Source organism: Triturus cristatus, chromosome 11 (assembly GCF_964204655.1).
Source record: "Triturus cristatus chromosome 11, aTriCri1.1, whole genome shotgun sequence".
NCBI lineage: Eukaryota > Metazoa > Chordata > Amphibia > Caudata > Salamandridae > Triturus > Triturus cristatus.
Window position 1 is genome coordinate 1158741043 of NC_140594.1, and position 24043 is coordinate 1158765085.

The 24043-nt window shown below is 46.8% G+C and overlaps 1 protein-coding gene across 1 annotated transcript in view; it reads left to right on the forward strand.

Moving 5' to 3' along the window:
• LOC146788633 (putative cation-transporting ATPase 13A4) overlaps window positions 1-24043 on the forward strand; it is a 235098-nt gene that overhangs the window by 200564 nt on the left and 10491 nt on the right. The window contains exon 28 of the mRNA XM_085635818.1: window positions 15943-16031. Within this exon, the coding sequence (XP_085491944.1) occupies window positions 15943-16031 (89 nt within the window). The remainder of the gene's footprint in view (window positions 1-15942; window positions 16032-24043) is intronic.

Below are 24043 nucleotides of genomic sequence, written 5' to 3' on the forward strand. Positions count from 1 at the left end.
ACGCGGTAAGAAGACCGAGGGGGTCGAGGACAGACGCCTACGCACAGGGAGAGCGCGGCAGTGGCAGACAGACGCCAGAGGGTGGCACGTGGGCAGTGAGTGTGCCGGCCACGAGGCGGAGGAACATTACAGGCGGACCGCAGGAAGGCAGCGGAGACCCTGGCGGAATCGGGAGACGACGGCGCAGGCAGCTCCAACGAAGTCCCGGGAACCCGAAGAAGGGGAGAGAGGACAGACGCGCCAGGTAGCCCGAGGAAACAGGTGGAAGCCAAAATGAGCGCACAGGCATCAGCTTTAACGACGCCGATCCCGTTCCTTCCACGTCCAGGAGAACCCCAAATGAAGTGGGAAGACTGGAGGGAGTACTTTAAAAATTACCTGGAAGCGCTGGAAGATGAGAACGAGGAGGCGTTCTCCAGTGCCAGGAGGAAGAGGATACTCTTACACAATCTAGGACCAGAAGGAATACGGGTATTCCAGAACCTCACACCGGTCACCAGACCGGCAGCGGACACGGACGTGTTCAAACACGCCATTGAAGACTTGGACAACCACTATCGTCCTGCAGTGTGCACCTCCATCGACCGCTACAATTTCCAGCAGAGGAAGCAAGAAGCTGTGGAAATATGGATTTTTCTGATCAGTTATGTCCCCTATCTTGGACCCCAACGGTTTCATGTATGAATCACAAGTACATGTATGTTCCCTCCAGTTCCAGTTATGAAGACGCAAACACATGTGCGTCCACCGTCAACATGTCCTCTGTCAGATCCGCCATGAATAGGCCGGATATTCCATTCCTAAGTATGAAAGGCTACCGGCTTTATATGGTTCACTTATGCCATTTTACAGTCCAGGCAAGTAGGCCCTGATTCTGCCATCAAGCTTTTCATGCCTCAGAACGCTCTGAAAGCTACAGCTACGTATCCTTGGCCTTGCACACTTGGGCCTCAGCCAAAGGGGCCCTGTCACAAGGTACTGAGACAGTATTGAGCACGGTTATCTGCTTACTCTTACTGAAACCACATTCTTGCCTGGTGAAGGAGGAATGAACGCGCCCATCTGCAAGGAGGGAGCCCAGCCCTACTGTCTCTCTTTGTGAGATTGCAAAGCTCACGTCAGTAAAAAGCCCATAGCCCCCATGTAAGGCTTCTGCAGTAAATGAAGTAAATGAAGAAATAGATGCCACATCGGCTCTTGGTGATGAGCAACCTATGTCACAAATCAGTCCCTGCTCCAGACATCGGATATCAGATAATACAAGATGTGCTGGTCGTCTTGACACTGAAGGCCTCACTAACTGAAGGCCTCACTTCCAGACTTGTTCGGTTGCATAGCAACCCTCCCCACGTCAGTTACACGTCATACTCTAGTTGAGCACAAGTAAGGCAAAGTTCCAGTACAATTCCAGCAGATCACGCAACCCCCTCCAGGTATCCACCCACACATGACAAATTACCCATTATCATCAAGTGGACGCCCACATGGACGCCCACCTTCACGCCTACTTACACGCCCACATGCTCTTATCTCATTCTCTCTTGCTCTCTTGCTTACGTACAATTGAGAAATGTATATATACTGTACTCTGTGAATAATGTTTTGAGAATATTGAGAATACTTTTGAGTCCCTTCCAGATCCTTTTTTGGTGATGGAAATATTCTCCCTTTGACTCGAGTTATTGGAATAAATCCCTTTATGAATCTGATACCACAGACTCAGCCTCTTGCTTTATGCATGATCTTATTTATATACTTAAAAGTCTGAGAGCGTAATATTTTATTTACCACATAATGGCGCCCGAATAGGGACATCTCTTTCCCCACACGCCGGAGATGAAGGTCCAGTTTTGCCCCCTTCCACAGCCGTGATGGACTTCAAGCGCGCACGTCGCGGGTCTTCCCGCCAACTCCCTCAGGCCAATGAAGGGGACAGACTGCGACCAGGCATCCATACGAGGCGGTGAGGAACGCAGATTGTCCTACCCAGAGCCCACCTGCGAGAGAGCTGTGTCCGAGGTATACAGAGGCCCACCAGATTCCGAAGTTCTGAAGTATCCAGGTCACGAGTCGGGTCCAGTCCAGTCCAGTCCGGTCCAGTCCAGTTCAGTCAAGTTTCTGAGGCCTTCCGTTTCCGAAGCTACCCGGTGAGTACCATTGCTGGGGAGGCATTTCTGACGTGCACATAGGTTGTGCCGGTCAAGACGGGTTTGGGTACACAAATCCGGTCTGCACTGTTTCAGCAGTGTATATGTACTGTTTAGCAGTATATCAAGTATTCCGAAGTATCTAGTTATTGTCGAGAATTATGCTTGGTGATTTAGTTTTGCAGACGATCATCATTGTTGTTCATTTAAATGTTAAATGTTTAATGTGTTAAAACGTCCTGCATATTGTGGTATGAATGACTGTTCATTATTGTGTTTTTTGTATTAGGTGTGTTCAAGATTAAGTATCAGATCAGTTGTCAATATGCCGCTCTTTTCGAAATTAAGACAGATCACAACTAGAAAAGGGGTACTCGAAGAAGCTGTTCCTATTCCTCCTAGGGACACTCCAGGGCACTTCCTGTATCACAAACATGGCCTAGACGCCATATTATTTCTTGATTTATGGGTAGACTACACCAAGGAATTATCAGAAAGTCACAGGTGGCCCGCAGCTGGGACCTGGGATGCAGATTGCATCGTGAAAGTAGAGGAAGAATTATGGAAAAGGAAAGCTAGACAATAACAGAAAGACGCCATTGATTTATGGCGAAAAGAATCGTATAGACGTACGGAAAAAGCACGTAGACAGGAAGAGAAGAGTAAGGAGAATTCAAATAAAGTTCGAGAAAATATGTTAGTTGAGGAAGGTATCCGAGTAAAAGCAGAACAAGTAGATGGACAACGAAACACTCTTATGAAAGAGTAATTTTTGAAAAGTTTAGCTTGAAAAAAAAAAAAAAAAAAAAAAAAAAAAAAAGAATTGTGGGTATTTCGAATTTGCAAATTGTTCAAGAATACAGGTTTGTGTTCTTGGTGGTCCAGTGAGCCAATGTGCTGGGTCAAGTCGGTGAGATTATGACCCCCTGAGTGCAAATTGTATGTAAAAATAATTTTTCAATTGAGCGAATTATTGCAGTTTTTATGGAATTGAGTAGTCTTTTTGTCTTTGACAGCTTCAGAGTGAGGAGAAGGTGGGGGCTGTGTAGAGCAGTATGTGATACAGAAATCGGAGACAGATTCTGACCTTGTAGCCAGTGTAGGTGGGGGCCGGTGAGAGGAGCAGAACAGAGGCACTGCTTAGAAAGCTTCTCTGACATCGCATCTGTGTAATGCCTGCAGCCGGAACAACGAAAAAAAGTTGGCTGGCAGCCCAGGCTCAGGCCGCGCTGAGGGGCTATTTTTAACTTCTCTGATAAGACAGGGCAGCTGAGAAATGTAAGTCGAGAAAGATTCCCTTGTTCTATTCTGTGCAAAACGAGTGCCCCGAGGAAATGTCTATGGAGACGATTTGTTTTATTTTTTTAGCAATTGTTATATTGCTTCTGGCCAGAAAGTAAAATGTTGCTCTTGCTTGGAATTTTAAGGGCTATGTGCCTATATAAAAACGATTTTCAAATTCAGACATTTTTGAATTGTGGCCACAAGCTGCCACCAGTTGCATTGGATAAATGATCCAGTGGTTAAAAGTCTGTGAGGAGAGATGAGAGGTGCGTCTTCGTCTGGGACATTAGGGTACATTGTGTTGACGAAGATGCATAGCTCATTTTTATAAAAGAAAACAAACAGGTTCGTGTGTTCTTCGTTTTTGATTATTATTGCTGATTCTGTTTTTATAAAAGAAAACAAACAGGTTCGTGTGTTCTTCGTTTTTGATTATTATTGCTGATTCTGTGTGTCAGACTTGACACGGTGATTTCAGATGGGGGTGTATAGGGCAGGTAAATGAATTATTGATTATAAGCCTGACAAATTAAGCAGGCCAGAATGTTCGCCTCTGAGCTGTAGGTACTGTAATTGCGCATCGCTGCTCATTTATATATGTTAGTGCAATTGTCTATGCTTTCTGTGCTTGGTATACTGATGGCTTGGCATATGTATTTTATATATGTTTTGTTTTTGTGTTGTATTGACCAGTCTGTTTAGCGTTTAGTACCAAGTTCTCCTGTGCAAGTACAGAGATAGTCGTGACGACGGCGATCTTTGCACAGCGCTTGGCTGGAACTTGTTCACAATTACTAAATTTCACAGACGTGATATTACCTTTATCATGCTGTCAAAATAGCAGACAACACGTTATCAGTGTATGTCTAATTGGTGTTGGTGATGAATGAAATAAATGGAAAAATTATGCAAGACTAAAATATTTTTCACATGACTGCCTTTCTCTTATAGACAGGCAGCCTCGGTCATATGTTTCCAGATTGGACATTAAGGAACTATTATGATCTGTGCACTCGCATCTTAACTCTTGAAAGGCCTGTTTTAAATAAGGACTGCCACCACAGAGTGACAAATGAGGCTCGGTATTTAGGGTAATGATAAAATATCTGGCAGGATTTCCTTTTTAAAGTTTGCTTTAGTAAGCTCATTCTTGTAAGTGGTGGCCCCAAAAGTTGACTCGTTTTTAAATTAGGCTATTTATTGTATAGGTGGAAATTATTGCAAAATGACTGATTTCTTTAGCAGATAAATTATTAATTATCAACATTAACAACTGTTCTTAAACTTGGTTTTCCGAATATTTAGGTAATTTAGCATTCCTATTAGGGCCTACTAGCATTAATATTGACTTCAGGTTGGTGTAGGTTCATGTAATAGGGACATTTGCATATGAGATGTCATTTGGCCAGCTTATGAGCTAACACAATGAGGTTTGTACATTAATTTGAAGGATTTCTCGCCGTTTCAAATACGCTGTGTATCTCCTATAATTTTGCTTACGCCCAGTAGCTACACACAGGGATTAATAGTGTTGACAAGACACAGGGTTTGATAGTGTTTGACAGCAGTGAAATCTGTTTCAGATTTCCTCCTGTCAAAAAGGGGGGGAAGGAGGAGAATATTGGCTTTCTGCTGGCCCCTGAGGAGGTTCGCTTCCCGCTAGCCCCTTAAGAAATTAAGCCCCTTAGAAATTAGCCCCCTTAGAAATTAAGCCAAGGAAATAGATATGGTGTTTTCCCCTTTTTCTCATGTTTTATTGTGATCTTTCAGGGGAATTAGTCCAAGCCCCTAATACAGCTTCTACTAAAGTCCTCCCTTGGACACAAGAACACACTGTGGCATTTGAAGAATTAAAGAGAGCTTTATGTCAAGCACCAGTTTTAGCAAACCCTGATTACAACAAATCGTTTATGTTTTTTGTGACAGAGCGGGATGGAACAGCACTATCTGTCCTAACACAAGATCATGCAGGAAAACACGAGCTCTGTGCTTATTTTTCTAGTACATTAGACCCAGTAGCACAGGCTTTGCCTGCGTGCCTAAAATCAGTTGCAGCAACGGCCTTAGCCATAAGACAAAGTGACTTGATAGTGCTGGGCCACCCTCTGACAGTACAAGTACCACACGCAGTAGAGGTTCTCTTGAACCGGACACAAACACAACACCTGACTGTAGCTAGACTGACAGGCTATGAGCAAACGTTATTTCAACCACACATAGAGATCAGACGATGCAACATACTGAATCCTGCTACCCTTTTGCCCTCCAGTACAGAAAGCGTTTCACCACACGACTGTGTTGAAGTAATACATACCGTGACTAAACCAAGACAAGACTTGACAGACGTTGCACTCCCAGACCCCGACCTAACACTATAAGTTGACGGCTCATGCATGAGGACAGGGGCGGGAGAATTAGTGGCAGCATATGCAGTGACTACTGATACTGTAATAATAGAGACTAAAAGAATAGACATATTGTCAGCACAAGCAGCAGAGCTCATCGCCCTGACACAAGCGTGCATAAGAGCTAAGCACCTGAGAGTAAACATTTACACCGATTCTCTGGCGAGAAAGAGGTTTCTTGACCTCTCATGGGGCCAAGATACAGCATGGCCCCCATATTCAAGCCCTACTGGAAGCAATACATTTACCAACAGCCATAGCTATCCTAAAATGTAAAGCACATACTAGAGCCACAGATACCATTTCCCAAGGCAATGATCTGGCAGACCGAACAGCTAAACAGACAGCTCAGACCCCACTAGACATGACAAAGTTACAGGTTCAATAAGTGTCCAAAGCCATGACAGTTAGGGATCCTTCCAAGGATGTACAAGACATACAGACACATGCTACTATGGACGAATTAAAGAAATGGTCGGAACAAGGAGGGGTACTGACTGATCAGGGTTGGATGAATAAGGGCAAATCCACATGGTTTCTTTCTGACTCAATGGTACAAATAATCATAAATACCGCACATAGTCCTGCACACTTAGGAGAGAAAGAAATGATAGATAGCTTACAGAATATATGGTTCAACAAGCACCTGCGTGCAGCAGCGAAACAAAAGGTCAGAACATGTATGATCTGTTGCCAATTCAATGCAGGTAAAGACATTCTGATGGAACAAGGTGGATTCCATCCACCTGACCACCCTTTTGAAGTGCTCCAAATGGATTATATCCAAATAAACAGATGTAGAGGTTACAAATATGTCCTGGTACTAATGAAGCAGGTGTCCCTTCTGTTAGGGTATACCTGGAAATTCCATTGTGTGCGACATCCTGAAGCAGCAGGCCTTGTAGAAAGACATAGGTATAGATTGGATGGTAGCCCTGCCGGTTGCCCTCTTTTACATGCGAATTGTAGCTCATTCTAGAACAGGCTTATCTCCCTATGAAGTGGTCTTTGGTAGACCACCAAATATGTGGGGCACTCCAATGCCTAAAAGATAATAACATGCTGACAGATTACCTGGCTTCCTTGATGTCTGCACTACTCTCTTGTTGTTCGCAGGTTGCTGCCGCCTTCCCTGACAACACCCAGGTCAAAGAATACTCCATCGCTCCTGGATGGAAGGCGCCAAAGTCAGTGCTCTGGACCACGGGGACGGCCGTTAAAGTCAAAGTGCACCTTCACCACTCTTTTACAAAGGAAAAAGACTTTGAACTTGAATTTTGGATTTTGAACACCATTTTCTAGAGGAGACTCCCCAGCAGTTTCCACAAAGCTAAACTTAGATCTAAAAAAAAGTCAGAACCCGTTTGATCAATTAAGTCCACTAGGTGGTGAAGCGGTTGAACATGTATTCTGGCTTGCATAAGATCTTGGACTATAATATTAAAAACAAAGAGCAAGATGTGCATCACGATAATATGTATCAGCTTAATACTACATGCTATTTTTCCTCCTATTGCCTCACTCTTGTACTCCTCCACTAATGATACCATAAAGCACACATTTAGTGATCTGCCATCCTATGAGCTATCATATCGACTTGCCTTACGCAACAATACCTTTATTCAGATGCTGCACCATTCACATCAGACTAGCAATGCTACAGACTGCTGGGTCTGTGGCCGACTCCCCCCCTATCAGAACTATAACTGTGGAGCATGGTTTAGTTTGATTAATTCCCTAGATTCGAATTCCGCAGTTTATCAAGACAACTGGGTATGGGGAAACCTGAATTTAGTTTTTGCTTAAAGTCTGCTACCCTAACAAGGAGGGACTTCCCAAAAGAACAGGAACTGATCTAAGAAATGAAGTATATGGATTAGGTAATTTTACACTTAACCTCATGATCCTGAATGTTGAATCTGAAGCTACACCAATCTTGCCCGCCATGTCCGTATTCCCAGTAAAAGGGGAATTATGTATAAGAAAGAATGGCTCCATACACATGGGCCATAGTAAATGCACCACTGTAATAAAATTCAGTGATCAAGGCAAGTCTACATTTAGAGCTTCTCGTCATTCCTACTTTATATGTGGCCAGACCGCATATATACGCCTACCTCTAGATTGGGATGGTACCTGTTACATAGCATTCCTCCTACCACCTGTTTTCCTAGCTCCTCCTGATTATCATAGAAATACTCATTTAGTACACAATAGACAGCAGAGAGATCTCCCAATTGTCGATTACACTGAAACAGCATGGGAAAAATACACAGATTTCAATAAAGGTTTCTTTCCCTATATAGGTACAGTTACCAATAGTAAGCTGATACGTAGATTAACCAGAACCCTTGAAGCAGTAGTGAACGAAACTATTTCCGCCTTAGGCAATTTAACAGAAGAGCAGTCTGCTATGCGGATTGTTGTGCTTCAAAATAGTCTTGTCCTTGACGTTATCCTGGCCGATAGGGGCGGAGCTTGTAGGGTCATCAAATCAAGCTGTTGCATTTTTCATACCAGAAAATTTGCCATCTGTATATAAAGCCATAACTCGCCTTCATAAGATTGTAAGCCAGATACACCAGAATCCAGGCACCTGGACTTGGTCCGGTTGGTTTTGGAGTGTATTATCTACCTTTGGATGGAAGGTCCTATCTTTCCTAGGTATTGGCCTTCTCATACTATTCAGTTGCTGTCTATGTCTACAATGTGGACCAGCGATCTGTGGTCTGTGTGCCACATCGTGTATTCCACCACCAAGATTTCATTCGTCACGGAAGAAGAAAGAAGAACAAATGATGTTATATGAACAGATCAATGGATTGATGAAGATTGATATCTCTTAACGGGCAAGTAGGGGACAAGGAGGGAATGTGGAAATATGGATTTTTCTGATCAGTTATGTCCCCTATCTTGGACCCCAACGGTTTCATGTATGAATCACAAGTACATGTATGTTCCCTCCAGTTCCAGTTATGAAGACGCAAACACATGTGCGTCCACCGTCAACATGTCCTCTGTCAGATCCGCCATGAATAGGCCGGATATTCCATTCCTAAGTATGAAAGGCTACCGGCTTTATATGGTTCACTTATGCCATTTTACAGTCCAGGCAAGTAGGCCCTGATTCTGCCATCAAGCTTTTCATGCCTCAGAACGCTCTGAAAGCTACAGCTACGTATCCTTGGCCTTGCACACTTGGGCCTCAGCCAAAGGGGCCCTGTCACAAGGTACTGAGACAGTATTGAGCACGGTTATCTGCTTACTCTTACTGAAACCACATTCTTGCCTGGTGAAGGAGGAATGAACGCGCCCATCTGCAAGGAGGGAGCCCAGCCCTACTGTCTCTCTTTGTGAGATTGCAAAGCTCACGTCAGTAAAAAGCCCATAGCCCCCATGTAAGGCTTCTGCAGTAAATGAAGTAAATGAAGAAATAGATGCCACATCGGCTCTTGGTGATGAGCAACCTATGTCACAAATCAGTCCCTGCTCCAGACATCGGATATCAGATAATACAAGATGTGCTGGTCGTCTTGACACTGAAGGCCTCACTAACTGAAGGCCTCACTTCCAGACTTGTTCGGTTGCATAGCAACCCTCCCCACGTCAGTTACACGTCATACTCTAGTTGAGCACAAGTAAGGCAAAGTTCCAGTACAATTCCAGCAGATCACGCAACCCCCTCCAGGTATCCACCCACACATGACAAATTACCCATTATCATCAAGTGGACGCCCACATGGACGCCCACCTTCACGCCTACTTACACGCCCACATGCTCTTATCTCATTCTCTCTTGCTCTCTTGCTTACGTACAATTGAGAAATGTATATATACTGTACTCTGTGAATAATGTTTTGAGAATATTGAGAATACTTTTGAGTCCCTTCCAGATCCTTTTTTGGTGATGGAAATATTCTCCCTTTGACTCGAGTTATTGGAATAAATCCCTTTATGAATCTGATACCACAGACTCAGCCTCTTGCTTTATGCATGATCTTATTTATATACTTAAAAGTCTGAGAGCGTAATATTTTATTTACCACACACGATAGAAAACGATAGACGACTACGTGGCGGCACTGCGGAAACTTGCGATAACGTGCAAGTATGGAGCGCTACAGGAAGAATTCATTAAGGACCAAATCGTAATGCATACGACCAGCAAGACGGTGCAAGATAAACTGTGGGCGAGTGGAGATGCGACGCTGAAAGACGTGATCGCCATAGTGAAAAGGGCAGAACTGACCAAGCGCTGTGCAGAGGCCGCAAAGAGAGACCAAGCCCCAAGACTCGCAGTCAATAAGGTGGATGACGCGGACCAGTACGGACGAGGAAAAACAGCGCCTGGGGAGTACAGAGGAACACCCAAAGGGAAAGGAAAACCAGGACAAACGTGGAAGCAAGACAAAGGAGAAACGGTGAGGTGCTACAGATGTGGAAGCTCGAGCCACGCAGCGCACGACAAACGGTGCCCCGCCTTCAGAGCCAAGTGTGCGTTCTGCGGCCTGGTCGGCCACTACGAGAAAGTATGTCGAAGGAAAGGGAGACAGCACGCGGTGAAATTCGTGGCGCAAGACGCAGGAGAAGAAGTAGAGGGTCAGGAGGAAGACGATGAAGTACTGTGTGTGGAGGACCAGGTGCTGGGCATCGATGGGAGGAGATCGCGCAAGCCCCAGTGTGACATGATCATTGGAGGAGTAGGAATCACCATAGTGGCGGATTCGGGGTCTCCTTACACGATCGTCCAAAGATTGGTGTGGAACGAGAGGTTCAAACCCACCTTGGGCACCCATCTAGAACCACCCGACATACGACCAGTCACCTACACAGGGGAACCTATCCCGATGGTAGGGTTCAGGAAGCTACTGTTCCAGTTCAAAGAACGAAGCGCCCACTGCAAACTGTATGTTGCGGAGAAGGGACCTGCAGTACTGGGATGGATGGACCAAGGAGAGTTGGGCGTACAGCTGAACCCCGGAGGGGACACCCAAGTGATGGTAACCCCGGACGGAGATGAGTCGACGGCGGAGAAATGGCGGAGTGGACACCCGAAAGTTTTTGGCGGCACAATCGTAAAACTCGAGAAATTCTCCCACAAGATCGTCCTTAAGGAAAACGTCCGCCCTGTAGCGCACAAAGTAAGGAACATACCGATCGCAGTGAGAGAGGCGGTACAACAGGAACTACACCGGCTGGAGGACGGGGGAATCATCGAACCCATCGACAGCACGGAGTGGTTGGCGCCTCTGGTAGTGGCCATGAAACCGTCAGGCAAGGTGCGTCTATGTGTGGACCTCAGGGAGTTAAACAAGTGCATCGTGGTAGAAAAATTCCCCTTACCACGCATAGAGGAAATGTTGGCCCGCACGAAAGGCATGAAATGGTTCTCCACTATCGACCTACAATCGGCGTACCACCAGGTAGTGCTGCATCCCACGAGCAAGAAACTGACGTCATTCATCAAGCCGTTTGGATGTTACCAGTTCTGCCGCATGCCCTTCGGTCTAGCTTCGGCAGCAGCGGTGTTCCAGAAGCTGATGGCCCGCCTATTCAAGGGCATAGAGGGAGTGCAATACTTCCAGGACGACATCCTAGTAATGGGGACAGAGCTGGAAGACCACGACAAGAAGCTGGGAGAGGTATTGAAGATCCTGGAGGAAAACGGCCTGACGGCAGAATGGGAGAAATGTCATTTTGGGATGACATCAGTCACATACCTGGGGCACGAGATAGGAGCGCAGGGGATAACACCGAAGAAAGGGAACGTGAAGGCCATCTGCGATGCACCCCCGCCCACCTCCAAGGAAGAAGTACGGTCATTTTTAGGGATGGCGGAATACTACAGCAAGTTCGTCCAACACTTCGCCACGAAAACGCACCACATGAGGCAACTCACGAGGGACAAGACGGCGTTTGTGTGGACGGAAGAGACGCAGGAAGAGTTCGACATGGTGAAACGGGAGATCAGCCAAGCGATCCCGCTGCATGGGTACGATCCTCAGGGGCGATCCATATTGATGACGGACGCGAGTGACAAAGGGTTAGGAGCGGTGCTCATGCAAGAAAGACCAGAAGGAGGGACAGAGACGATCAGCTTCGCGTCCAGGACTTTGACGTCACCAGAACAAAAGTTCAGCGTGATCGAAAAAGAGATGCTGGCCGTGGTATGGGCCATGGGGAAGTACCGTCAGTTCCTGTGGGGCACAAGATTTCAAGTGAAGACGGATCACAAACCCCTAGTGAAGGTTTTGACATCCGACGGCCATGCCAGTGCCACACCCCAGATTGCGAAGATGACGCTGAAACTCATGGAGTATCGGTACGACGTGGAGTACATACCGGGCTCGAGAAACAAGATTGCAGATTACCTCAGCAGGGCGTCAGCGATGGAAAGTGCCTCCAACAGCACGGAAGACGAAGACGAGATGGTAGCCCTGACAGACGACCCGGAAAAAGCCATCAGTAGACAGGAGTGGAAAGACGCGTATGCGGCGGATGAAGACATGGACGACATCAAGATGTACATAGTACGAGGGTGGCCGTAGCGGAGACGACAGAGACCCAAGGTCCGGCAGTTCTACGAGGTCAGAGAAGAGCTGTCAGTGGGGAACGACGGGGTGTTCGTATACAGAGGAAACAGAGTGGTACCACCGGAGAACATAATACCGGATCTGCTCTCCATAATACACGAAGGACACCTGGGAATTGTGAAGACGAAGGCCAGGACCAAACAGACTTACTGGTGGCCAGGAATGGATATGCAAGTAGAGAGGCAAGTGAGAGACTGCGTGCAGTGCCAAGGAGCGGACAAGATACTGAAGCAATGAGGCCGCCTCTAGGGAAGTTCACGAGTCCCAGTAACCCATGGGAAGAGGTGGCAGTGGACATCTTAGAGCCTATACTGGATGATCAGGGGATACCTAAATACCTCTGTGTGTTAGTGGACAGGTACTCAAAGTGGCCAGAGGTACACATCCAAGAGGTCATGGACACGGATGAGATACTGCGCTTCCTCAAGGCAGTGTTCCTCAGGGAAGGCATACCCAGGACCATAATCAGTGACAATGGCCCCCAATTCACCTCGGACAAATGGACCAAATTTGCTGACAGGAACGGCATCCTACTTAGGCACACATCAATATATCATCCGGCCAGTAACGGACAAGTAGAAAGGTTCAATAGGGTGCTCATGAGCTCCATACAAGCGGCCATCACGAGGGGCAAAGACTGGGAAAAAGAAGTGCAAAGTACGATATGGGCATATCGCATCACCCCCACCGGTACGGGGTACAGCCCCTTCCAGATCCTGCGAGGAAGGCAACCCTTCACCAGAGACAATGTTGCTTGGCAGGAGAAGACCATCACCAGCAAATGGTCTCCAGCGGTGGTACAACACAACCTGGAGAAGACACAACGCATTTACATGGACCACTACAACCGCAACAGGAAGGTGAAGGAGACAGTATTGGAAAAAGGGGAGTGGATCAGAGTGAAGCTGTCAATTCTGAAGCGGAAGGGAGAAAGCAAGTACTCCCCACCCCTAAGAGTAGAAGAAGTGTACGACCGGGCAGCGTTGCTCAGTGACGGAAATGTGTGGTCCCACGATCGCATGGCCAAGTGCAACAAAATCCTACAATGGCCCAGGGAGGACACGGAAGGGGAAACACCGACAGAAGGAGCGACAAGGGACGCAGGAACGTCCAAAGGAGAGTGCGGAGAGAACAGGAGTGAAGAACAGGACGGAGAGAGAGACATACCGGATGGAGGGCCCATGGAGGAAAGGACCCGGGAAGACGGTGAGAAAGGAGAGAGAGAGGGCCAGGGCACTCCGGAAGGAAGGAGAGGAGGCCCGGTCGCAGAAGGAGGCCGAGAAGGACATACCACTCCGGTAAGACACACCCGGGTGGGGCGAGCAGTGGTGAGACCATCCAAGTTTAGAGACTATGAAATGGACTGACCCCCGGGTTGGAGTACACTGTGTTGGATGGTATAAAAAGGGGGAGATATGTAGTGTCGCGGTCTAGTTGACGCGCACTACGTCAGGGCAGCAATGCGAGTAGCGGCCATATTGGACGCTACTGCGCATGCGCGAGGAGCGCGGCGCGAGAGCTAGCAATCGGAGCGTGTTGCCCGGCGCTCTCTCTAGGCGAAGTCTTTATTTGTTTAATAAATATATATATAACCCTCTACACTGCCTCCAGCAAGTCCTTGGGGATAACAGCAAGCACCTACAGAACATAGCAACATTACAGAAAGCAACTGTTTATTCGGCATGCCCCCTTGTTTCTGGTTTTCAATGCATCTTGAACAAGGCTGTTTGTAACGTCACATCCTTTGCCTGTGTGCTGTCAGTTAACAAGAAGGAGAGTGCCTTAGGCGGAAATGCCACCCACGTGAACTGCTGGAGCACTTCTGAAACAATACGAGTCTCCGCCACTTACTCCCCTGCTGACGCCATAGCCGGGAAAAAAGACATGTCGATGACCTGCAAAATACATGTTTTAATCTCCACGGTTCCTCAATGTGGGACTTAAATAACCACAGAAAACCCACTTTCAGTCACAGGCCTTTCAAGGGGTGGTACACACTCTGCACACGGGGGGGGGTTCGGCACAATATGAAACACTTTGAAAATGTTCGTCAACTTCTCCTGCCGATTACTGTATTCAGCATTAGAGGTGAGAACTGTTGTGCCCAGGTGGTCCAAATACCCAATTTAACCTGACATTGACTTGCATCTCGATTCACACAAATGTATGTTTACGATCTGTAGTCGCTTTTCTGAAAGCATTAGGGGCATATTATCAAGACAGGCGATAAAATTATATGTGAAGGATATCTAACCTGAGCTTCAATTGGAATTCCATAGAGCATATTATCATGCCCATTATCGCCGGTTTAGCAGCAGTTTTCTGCCGCTAAAGCGGCGATAATTTTATCGACTGTCTTGATAATATGCCCCTAGTTTCCGTAAAGGGGCTCTCGGAGTCTTTACTTTTGTGTGTGCATATGCAGGCCAACCTAGACAGCGGCGTTTTAACTTATGTAACGTCCATGACTTGCAGTGGGGGAACAGTGTGTGCCTCAGTTACAGCAGCGACCACTGGCATGCTCGAAGGGAGGGGGGGGTCGCGGGTGAGGAATTATTACCCGCCCATCCCGCAGGCAAGAGAAAGCTGTGTTATGTGAAAGAAAGCCATTAAATGTTCTGTATGTATTTTACACATACACTCGCGCATACAAACTGACGCGCGCACAGACACACACCTCTCCTCGGAAAATACATTTAAGTGGTGCTGCAAGTGTCGTGTGGAATTAAAACAAATCAAAACGGAAATACGCAAATTAATGTATTTACTTTTGAAATCTATAAATCGCGCAACAGCAATGAGCAGGGGAATTAAATAAAACAGAAAACATACCTCACGGCCGGTCCGCACCACCTCTGCTCCCCTTGGCGTCTTCACGAACGGCACTGGAGTGGACTGGCAAGTTCTCAGCCAATCCTGGCGCTGATTGGCTTAGGGCACGGTTACTACTCGCCCGCCTGCCCATTAGGAGACCGAGGTTTGAGCCTTTGCTCAACCCTCGCTCTCCTAATGGGCATGCGCCAGCCAGAGTAGACACTAGTGCGCTTGACTGGGCTCGGCGCAAAAATTCGCCCTCCGTCCCCACTCATGCGCACTTGTGTGCTGCTGCCTGTTGCTCCTGGTCTGACAATCATGTCAGTCAACATGACGCCGGACCGCCCACCCCCTTCAGACTCTGAAGGGGGTGGGCAGTCCGACATCATGCTGACTGACATGATTGTTAGTTCTCCCTCGGCGTCTTTGAACTTAAGTAAACTGATTCAGTTTACTTAAGTTCAGAGACGCTGAGGGAGCTGCGGGCGGGGGGGCTACGCCCCAACCGACACACTGCGCCTGTGACCTAGAGTGTGTTACTGACTCCTGCTGACAGTACTCTGGTATCACTTGTTGGGTTTTGTGGCAATCCCACAGTGTGTTACTGACTCCTACTGACAGCGCTGGTATCACTTGAGTCACTCACATGTTTTTATGTTGAGCACACCGTTCATCTACCCTCTCTTTGTGTCTCCACAGATCTGTTCTTGTGTGTGCTGGCCATCGAGTTCGCCCTCACCCTCTTCTTCATCTTTGCGAACATTCCTGGACTCTACAAAGTTCTGGAGGTATGTATGCCATGTTGGAAATCATATCTGCCTGTAGTAAATAATGGTGAATAATGGTGAATAATGGTAAATGATGACGATTAATGGTGAATAATGATGATTAACGGTGAATAATGGTAAATAATGATGATTAATGGTGAATAATGACGATTACTGGTGAATAATGGTAAATAATGATGGTTAATGGTGAATAATGACGATTAATGGTGAATAATGGTGAATAATGGTAAGTAATGACGATTAATGGTGAATAATGGTAAATAATGATGATTAATAGTGAATAATGACCATTAATTATGAATAATGGTAAATAATGACGATTAATGGTGAATAATGACGATTAATGGTGAATAATGGTGAATAATGGTAAATAATGACGATTAATGGTGAATCATGGTAAATAATGATGATTAATGGTGAATAATGGTAAATAATGACGATTAATGGTGAATAATGCTGAGTAATGTAACATGTTAGTCTGGTAATCTGTGGAAACTATTTTCTAGTCTTCTCTAAATGATCGGCGTGCAATGTTGCAATGTTTATTGATTTCTCACATTAATTGGTCAATCTTGAACATTCCTGCATTTTTTGCAGCACAAGTCTAAATTTAACACTAATAGAATTGTTCTTCGTTAGAGACAATTTGCAGAAGCATCCTAGGGCTTGATCGCATATTTATGTGTAGCACAAACATCTTTACGATTGTGAAACACATTTTTAATTTCAACAAACGTGAAATAACACGACTTCTGAAAGGGTCGTCTCAAATGAACCATTTGGTGTGACAAAAAATACTCAAGTGGGCGGGCAAAGGGCATTGAAGGACTGAAGCACAGTGGGGTTTATGCACACACATGTTCACAACAACAACTGTTCACAACAACATATGTGTTTGTGGCTGTTCCTGACACACCCTCAGTCTAAACCCCCTCTGCCAGGGGCTGAATGGACTGAAACCATACAGACAGTAGTGCTGGGTTGTAGGGAACGGGTCCCCCGAGGGAACAAAACACTGTCTCTGAAGAGAAGAAAACAGGAGAAACATCCCTTGAGTGCATTTGCACATGATCGACCACGTGTGCAAGAGCACGAATGGGTACGTGTGAAACAAGAGTCACAAAATGATGTCACAAGCACTCCTGGGAGGAGGGGACCACTCTCAATGTTCTGAGAATAAACCTGAAACAGTTATACATTCTAGAAGCATTCATTCACTCCAGTCGTGGGAGGAAGCCTCATGTAATGATGTGTGATTGTGTGTGTGAACCGGAGAGAGCTCTGAATACTGTTGTGCACAGAAAGTCAGGAAGCCTCCTGTAATGATGTGTGATTGTGTTTATGACCCGAAGAGAGCTCTGAATACTGTTGTGCACAGAGAGTCAGGAAGCCTCCTGTAATGATGTGTGATTGTGTGTGTGAACCGGAGATAGCTCTGAATACTGTTGTGCACAGAGAGTCAGGAAGCCTCCTGTAATGATGTGTGATTGTGTTTGGGACCCGGAGAGAGCTCTGAATACTGTTCTGCACAGAGAGTCAGGAAGCCTCCTGTAATGATGTGTGATTGTGTTTATGACCCGAAGAGAGCTCTGAATACTGTTTTGCACAGAGAGTCAGAAAGCCTCCTGTAATTATGTGTGATTGTGTTTGTGACCCAGAGAGAGCTCTGAACACTCTTGTGCACAGAGAGTCAGGAAGCCTCCTGTAATGATGTGTGATTGTGTTTGTGACCCGGAGAGAGCTCTGAATACTCTTGTGCACAGAGAGTCAGGAAGCCTCCTGTAATGATGTGTGATTGTGTTTGTGACCCGGAGAGAGCTCTGAATACTCTTGTGCACAGAGAGTCAGGAAGCCTCCTGTAATGATGTGTGATTGTGTTTGTGACCCGGAGAGAGCTCTGAATACTCTTGTGCACAGAGAGTCAGGAAGCCTCCTGTAATGATGTGTAATTGTGTTTGTGACCCGGAGAGAGCTCTGAATACTCTTGTGCACAGAGAGTCAGGAAGCCTCCTGTAATGATGTGTGATTGTGTTTGTGACCCGGAGAGAGCTCTGAATACTCTTGTGCACAGAGAGTCAGGAAGCCTCCTGTAATGATGTGTGATTGTGTTTGTGACCCGGAGAGAGCTCTGAATACTCTTGTGCACAGAGAGTCAGGAAGCCTCCTGTAATGATGTGTGATTGTGTTTGTGACCCAGAGAGAGCTCTGAATACTCTTGTGCACAGAGAGTCAGGAAGCGTCCTGCAATGATGTGGGATTGTGTTTGTGACCCGTGATGTGGGATTGTGTTTGTGACCCGGAGAGAGCTCTGAATACAGTTGTGCACAGAGAGTCAGAAAGCCTCCTGTAATGATGTGTGATTGTGTTTGTGACCCGGAGAGAGCTCTGAATACTCTTGTGCACAGAGAGTCAGGAAGCCTCCTGTAATGATGTGTGATTGTGTTGGTTACCCGGAGAGAGCTCTGAATACTCGTGTGCACAGAGAGTCAGGAAGCCTCCTGTAATGCTGTGTGATTGTGTTTATGAACCGGAGAGAGCTCTGAATACTGCTGTGCACAGAGAGCTCTGAATACTGTTGTGCACAGAGTCAGGAAGCCTCCTGTAATGATGTGTGATTGTGTTTGTGACCCGGAGAGAGCTCTGAATACTGTTGTGCACAGAGAGTCAGGAAGCCTCCTGTAATGATGTGTGATTGTGTTTGGGGCCCGGAGAGAGCTCTGAATACTGTTCTGCACAGAGAGTCAGGAAGCCTCCTGTAATGATGTGTGATTGTGTCTGTGACCCGGAGAGAGCTCTGAATACTCTTGTGCACAGAGAGTCAGGAAGCCTCCTGTAATGATGTGTGATTGTGTTTGTGACCCGGAGAGAGCTCTGAATACTCTTGTGCACAGAGAGTCAGAAAGCCTCCTGTAATGATGTGTGATTGTGTTTGTGACCCGGAGAGAGCTCTGAATACTCTTGTGCACAGAGAGTCAGGAAGCCTCCTGTAATGATGTGTGATTGCGTTTGTGACCCGGAGAGTGCTCTGAATACTCTTGTGCACAGAGAGTCAGGAAGCCTCCTGTAATGATGTGTGATTGTGTGTGTGAACCGGAGAGAGCTCTGAATACTGTTGTGCACAGAGAGTCAGGAAGCCTCCTGTAATGACGTGTGATTGTGTTTGTGACCCGGAGAGAGCTCTGACTACTCTTGTGCACAGAGAGTCAGGAAGCCTCCTGTAATGATGTGTGATTGTGTTTGTGACCCGGAGAGAGCTCTGAATACTCTTGTGCACAGAGAGTCAGGAAGCCTCCTGTAATGATGTGGGATTGTGTTTGTGACCCGAAGAGAGCTCTGAATACTCTTGTGCACAGAGAGTCAGGAAGCCTCCTGTAATGATGTGTGATTGTGTTTGTGACCCGGAGAGAGCTCTGAATACTGTTGTGCACAGAGAGTCAGGAAGCCTCCTGTAATGATGTGTGATTGTGTTTGTGACCCGGAGAGAGCTCTGAATACTCTTGTGCACAGAGAGTCAGGAAGCCTCCTGTAATGATGTGTGATTGTGTTTGTGACCCGGAGAGAGCTCTGAATACTGCTGTGCACAGAGAGCTCTGAATACTGTTGTGCACAGAGTCAGGAAGCCTCCTGTAATGATGTGTGATTGTGTTTGTGACCCGGAGAGAGCTCTGAATACTGTTGTGCACAGAGAGTCAGGAAGCCTCCTGTAATGATGTGTGATTGTGTTTGTGACCCGGAGAGAGCTCTGAATACTCTTGTGCACAGAGAGTCAGGAAGCCTCCTGTAATGATGTGTGATTGTGTGTGTGAACCGGAGAGAGCTCTGAATACTGTTGTGCACAGAGAGTCAGGAAGCCTCCTGTAATGACGTGTGATTGTGTTTGTGACCCGGAGAGAGCTCTGAATACTCTTGTGCACAGAGAGTCAGGAAGCCTCCTGTAATGATGTGTGATTGTGTTTGTGACCCGGAGAGAGCTCTGAATACTCTTGTGCACAGAGAGTCAGGAAGCCTCCTGTAATGATGTGGGATTGTGTTTGTGACCCGAAGAGAGCTCTGAATACTCTTGTGCACAGAGAGTCAGGAAGCCTCCTGTAATGATGTGTGATTGTGTTTGTGACCCGGAGAGAGCTCTGAATACTCTTGTGCACAGAGAGTCAGGAAGCCTCCTGTAATGATGTGTGATTGTGTTTGTGACCCGGAGAGAGCTCTGAACACTGTTCTGCACAGAAAGTCAGGAAGCCTCCTGTAATGATATGTGATTGTGTTTGTGTCCCGGAGAGAGCTCTCAATACTGTTGTGCACAGAGAGTCAGGAAGCCTCCTGTAATGATGTGTGATTGTGTTTGTGACCCGGAGAGAGCTCTGAATACTCTTGTGCACAGAGAGTCAGGAAGCCTCCTGTAATGATGTGTGATTGTGTTTGTGACCCGGAGAGAGCTCTGAATACTCTTTTGCACAGATAGTCAGGAAGCCTCCTGTAATGATGTGTGATTGTGTCTGTGACCCGGAGAGAGCTCTGAATACTCTTGTGCACAGAGAGTCAGGAAGCCTCCTGTAATGATGTGTGATTTTGTCTGTGAACCGGAGAGAGCTCTGAATACTCTTGTGCACAGAGAGTCAGGAAGCCTCCTGTAATCATGTGTGATTGTGTCTGTGACCCGTAGAGAGCTCTGAATACTCTTGTGCACAGAGAGTCAGGAAGCCTCCTGTAATGATGTGTGATTGTGCCTGTGACCCGGAGAGAGCTCTGAATACTCTTGTGCACAGAGAGTCAGGAAGCCTCCTGTAATGATGTGTGATTGTGTCTGTGAACCGGAGAGAGCTCTGAATACTGTTGTGCACAGAGTCAGGAAGCCTCCTGTAATGATGTGTGATTGTGTTTGTGACCCGGAGAGAGCTCTGAATACTCTTGTGCACAGAGAGTCAGGAAGCCTTCTGTAATGATGTGTGATTGTGTTTGTGACCCGGAGAGAGTTCTGAATACTCTTGTGCACAGAGAGTCAGGAAGCCTTCTGTAATGATGTGTGATTGTGTTTGTGACCCGGAGAGAGCTCTGAATACTCTTGTGCACAGAGAGTCAGGAAGCCTCCTGTAATGATGTGTGATTGTGTCTGTGAACCGGAGAGAGCTCTGAATACACTTGTGCACAGAGAGTCAGGAAGCCTTCTATAATGATGTGTGATTGTGTTTGTGACCTGGAGAGAGCTCTGAATACTCTTGTGCACAGAGAGTGAGGAAGCTTCCTGTAATGATGTGTGATTGTGTTTGTGACCCGGAGAGAGCTCTGAATACTCTTGTGCACAGAGAGTCAGGAAGCCTCCTGTAATGATGTGTGATTGTGTTTGTGACCCGGAGAGAGCTCTGAATACTCTTGTGCACAGAGAGTCAGGAAGCCTCCTGTAATGATGTGTGATTGCTTTTGTGACCCAGAGAGAGCTCTGAACACTCTTGTGCACAGAGAGTCAGGAAGCCTCCTGTAATGATGTGTGATTGTGTTTGTGACCCGGAGAGAGCTCTGAATACTGCTGTGCACAGAGAGCTCTGAATACTGTTGTGCACAGAGTCAGGAAGCCTCCTGTAATGATGTGTGATTGTGTTTGTGACCCGGAGAGAGCTCTGAATACTGTTGTGCACAGAGTCAGGAAGCCTCCTGTAATGATGTGTGATTGTGTTTGTGACCCGGAGAGAGCTGTGAATACTCTTGTGCACATAGAGTCAGGAAGCCTCCTGTAATGATGTGTGATTGTGTTTGTGACCCGGAAAGAGCTGTGAATACTCTTGTGCACAGAGAGTCAGGAAGCCTCCTGTAATGATGTGTGATCGTGTTTGTGACCTGGAGAGAGCTCTGAATACTCTTGTGCACAGAGAGTCAGGAAGCCTCCTGTAATGATGTGTGATTGTGTTTGTGACCCGGAGAGAGCTCTGAACACTGTTCTGCACAGAGAGTCAGGAAGCCTCCTGTAATGATGTGTGATTATGTGTGTGACCCGGAGAGAGCTCTGAATACTGTTGTGCACAGAGAGTCAGGAAGCCTCCTGTAATGATGTGTGATTGTGTTTGTGAACCGGAGAGAGCTCTGAATACTCTTGTGCACAGAGAGTCAGGAAGCCTCCTGTAATGATGTGTGATTGTGTTTGTGACCCGGAGAGAGCTCTGAATACTCTTTTGCACAGAGAGTCAGGAAGCCTCCTGTAATGATGTGTGATTGTGTCTGTGACCCGGAGAGAGCTCTGAATACTCTTGTGCACAGAGAGTCAGGAAGCCTCCTGTAATGATGTGTGATTTTGTCTGTGAACCGGAGAGAGCTCTGAATACTCTTGTGCACAGAGAGTCAGGAAGCCTCCTGTAATCATGTGTGATTGTGTCTGTGACCCGTAGAGAGCTCTGAATACTCTTGTGCACAGAGAGTCAGGAAGCCTCCTGTAATGATGTGTGATTGTGCCTGTGACCCGGAGAGAGCTCTGAATACTCTTGTGCACAGAGAGTCAGGAAGCCTCCTGTAATGATGTGTGATTGTGTCTGTGAACCGGAGAGAGCTCTGAATACTGTTGTGCACAGAGTCAGGAAGCCTCCTGTAATGATGTGTGATTGTGTTTGTGACCCGGAGAGAGCTCTGAATACTCTTGTGCACAGAGAGTCAGGAAGCCTTCTGTAATGATGTGTGATTGTGTTTGTGACCCGGAGAGAGTTCTGAATACTCTTGTGCACAGAGAGTCAGGAAGCCTTCTGTAATGATGTGTGATTGTGTTTGTGACCCGGAGAGAGCTCTGAATACTCTTGTGCACAGAGAGTCAGGAAGCCTCCTGTAATGATGTGTGATTGTGTCTGTGAACCGGAGAGAGCTCTGAATACTCTTGTGCACAGAGAGTCAGAAAGCCTCCTGTAATGATGTGTGATTGTGTTTGTGACCCGGAGAGAGCTCTGAATACTCTTGTGCACAGAGAGTCAGGAAGCCTCCTGTAATGATGTGTGATTGTGTTGGTTACCCGGAGAGAGCTCTGAATACTCGTGTGCACAGAGAGTCAGGAAGCCTCCTGTAATGATGTGTGATTGTGTTTGGGACCCGGAGAGAGCTCTGAATACTGTTCTGCACAGAGAGTCAGGAAGCCTCCTGTAATGATGTGTGATTGTGTTTATGAACCGGAGAGAGCTCTGAATACTGCTGTGCACAGAGAGCTCTGAATACTGTTGTGCACAGAGTCAGGAAGCCTCCTGTAATGATGTGTGATTGTGTTTGTGACCCGGAGAGAGCTCTGAATACTGTTGTGCACAGAGAGTCAGGAAGCCTCCTGTAATGATGTGTGATTGTGTTTGGGACCCGGAGAGAGCTTTGAATACTGTTCTGCACAGAGAGTCAGGAAGCCTCCTGTAATGATGTGTGATTGTGTCTGTGACCCGGAGAGAGCTCTGAATACTCTTGTGCACAGAGAGTCAGGAAGCCTCCTGTAATGATGTGTGATTGTGGTTGTGACCCGGAGAGAGCTCTGAATACTCTTGTGCACAGAGAGTCAGAAAGCCTCCTGTAATGATGTGTGATTGTGTTTGTGACCCGGAGAGAGCTCTGAATACTCTTGTGCACAGAGAGTCAGGAAGCCTCCTGTAATGATGTGTGATTGCGTTTGTGACCCGGAGAGTGCTCTGATTACTCTTGTGCACAGAGAGTCAGGAAGCCTCCTGTAATGATGTGTGATTGTGTGTGTGAACCGGAGAGAGCTCTGAATACTGTTGTGCACAGAGAGTCAGGAAGCCTCCTGTAATGACGTGTGAATGTGTTTGTGACCCGGAGAGAGCTCTGAATACTCTTGTGCACAGAGAGTCAGGAAGCCTCCTGTAATGATGTGTGATTGTGTTTGTGACCCGGAGAGAGCTCTGAATACTCTTGACACAGAGAGTCAGGAAGCCTCCTGTAATGATGTGGGATTGTGTTTGTGACCCGAAGAGAGCTCTGAATACTCTTGTGCACAGAGAGTCAGGAAGCCTCCTGTAATGATGTGTGATTGTGTTTGTGACCCGGAG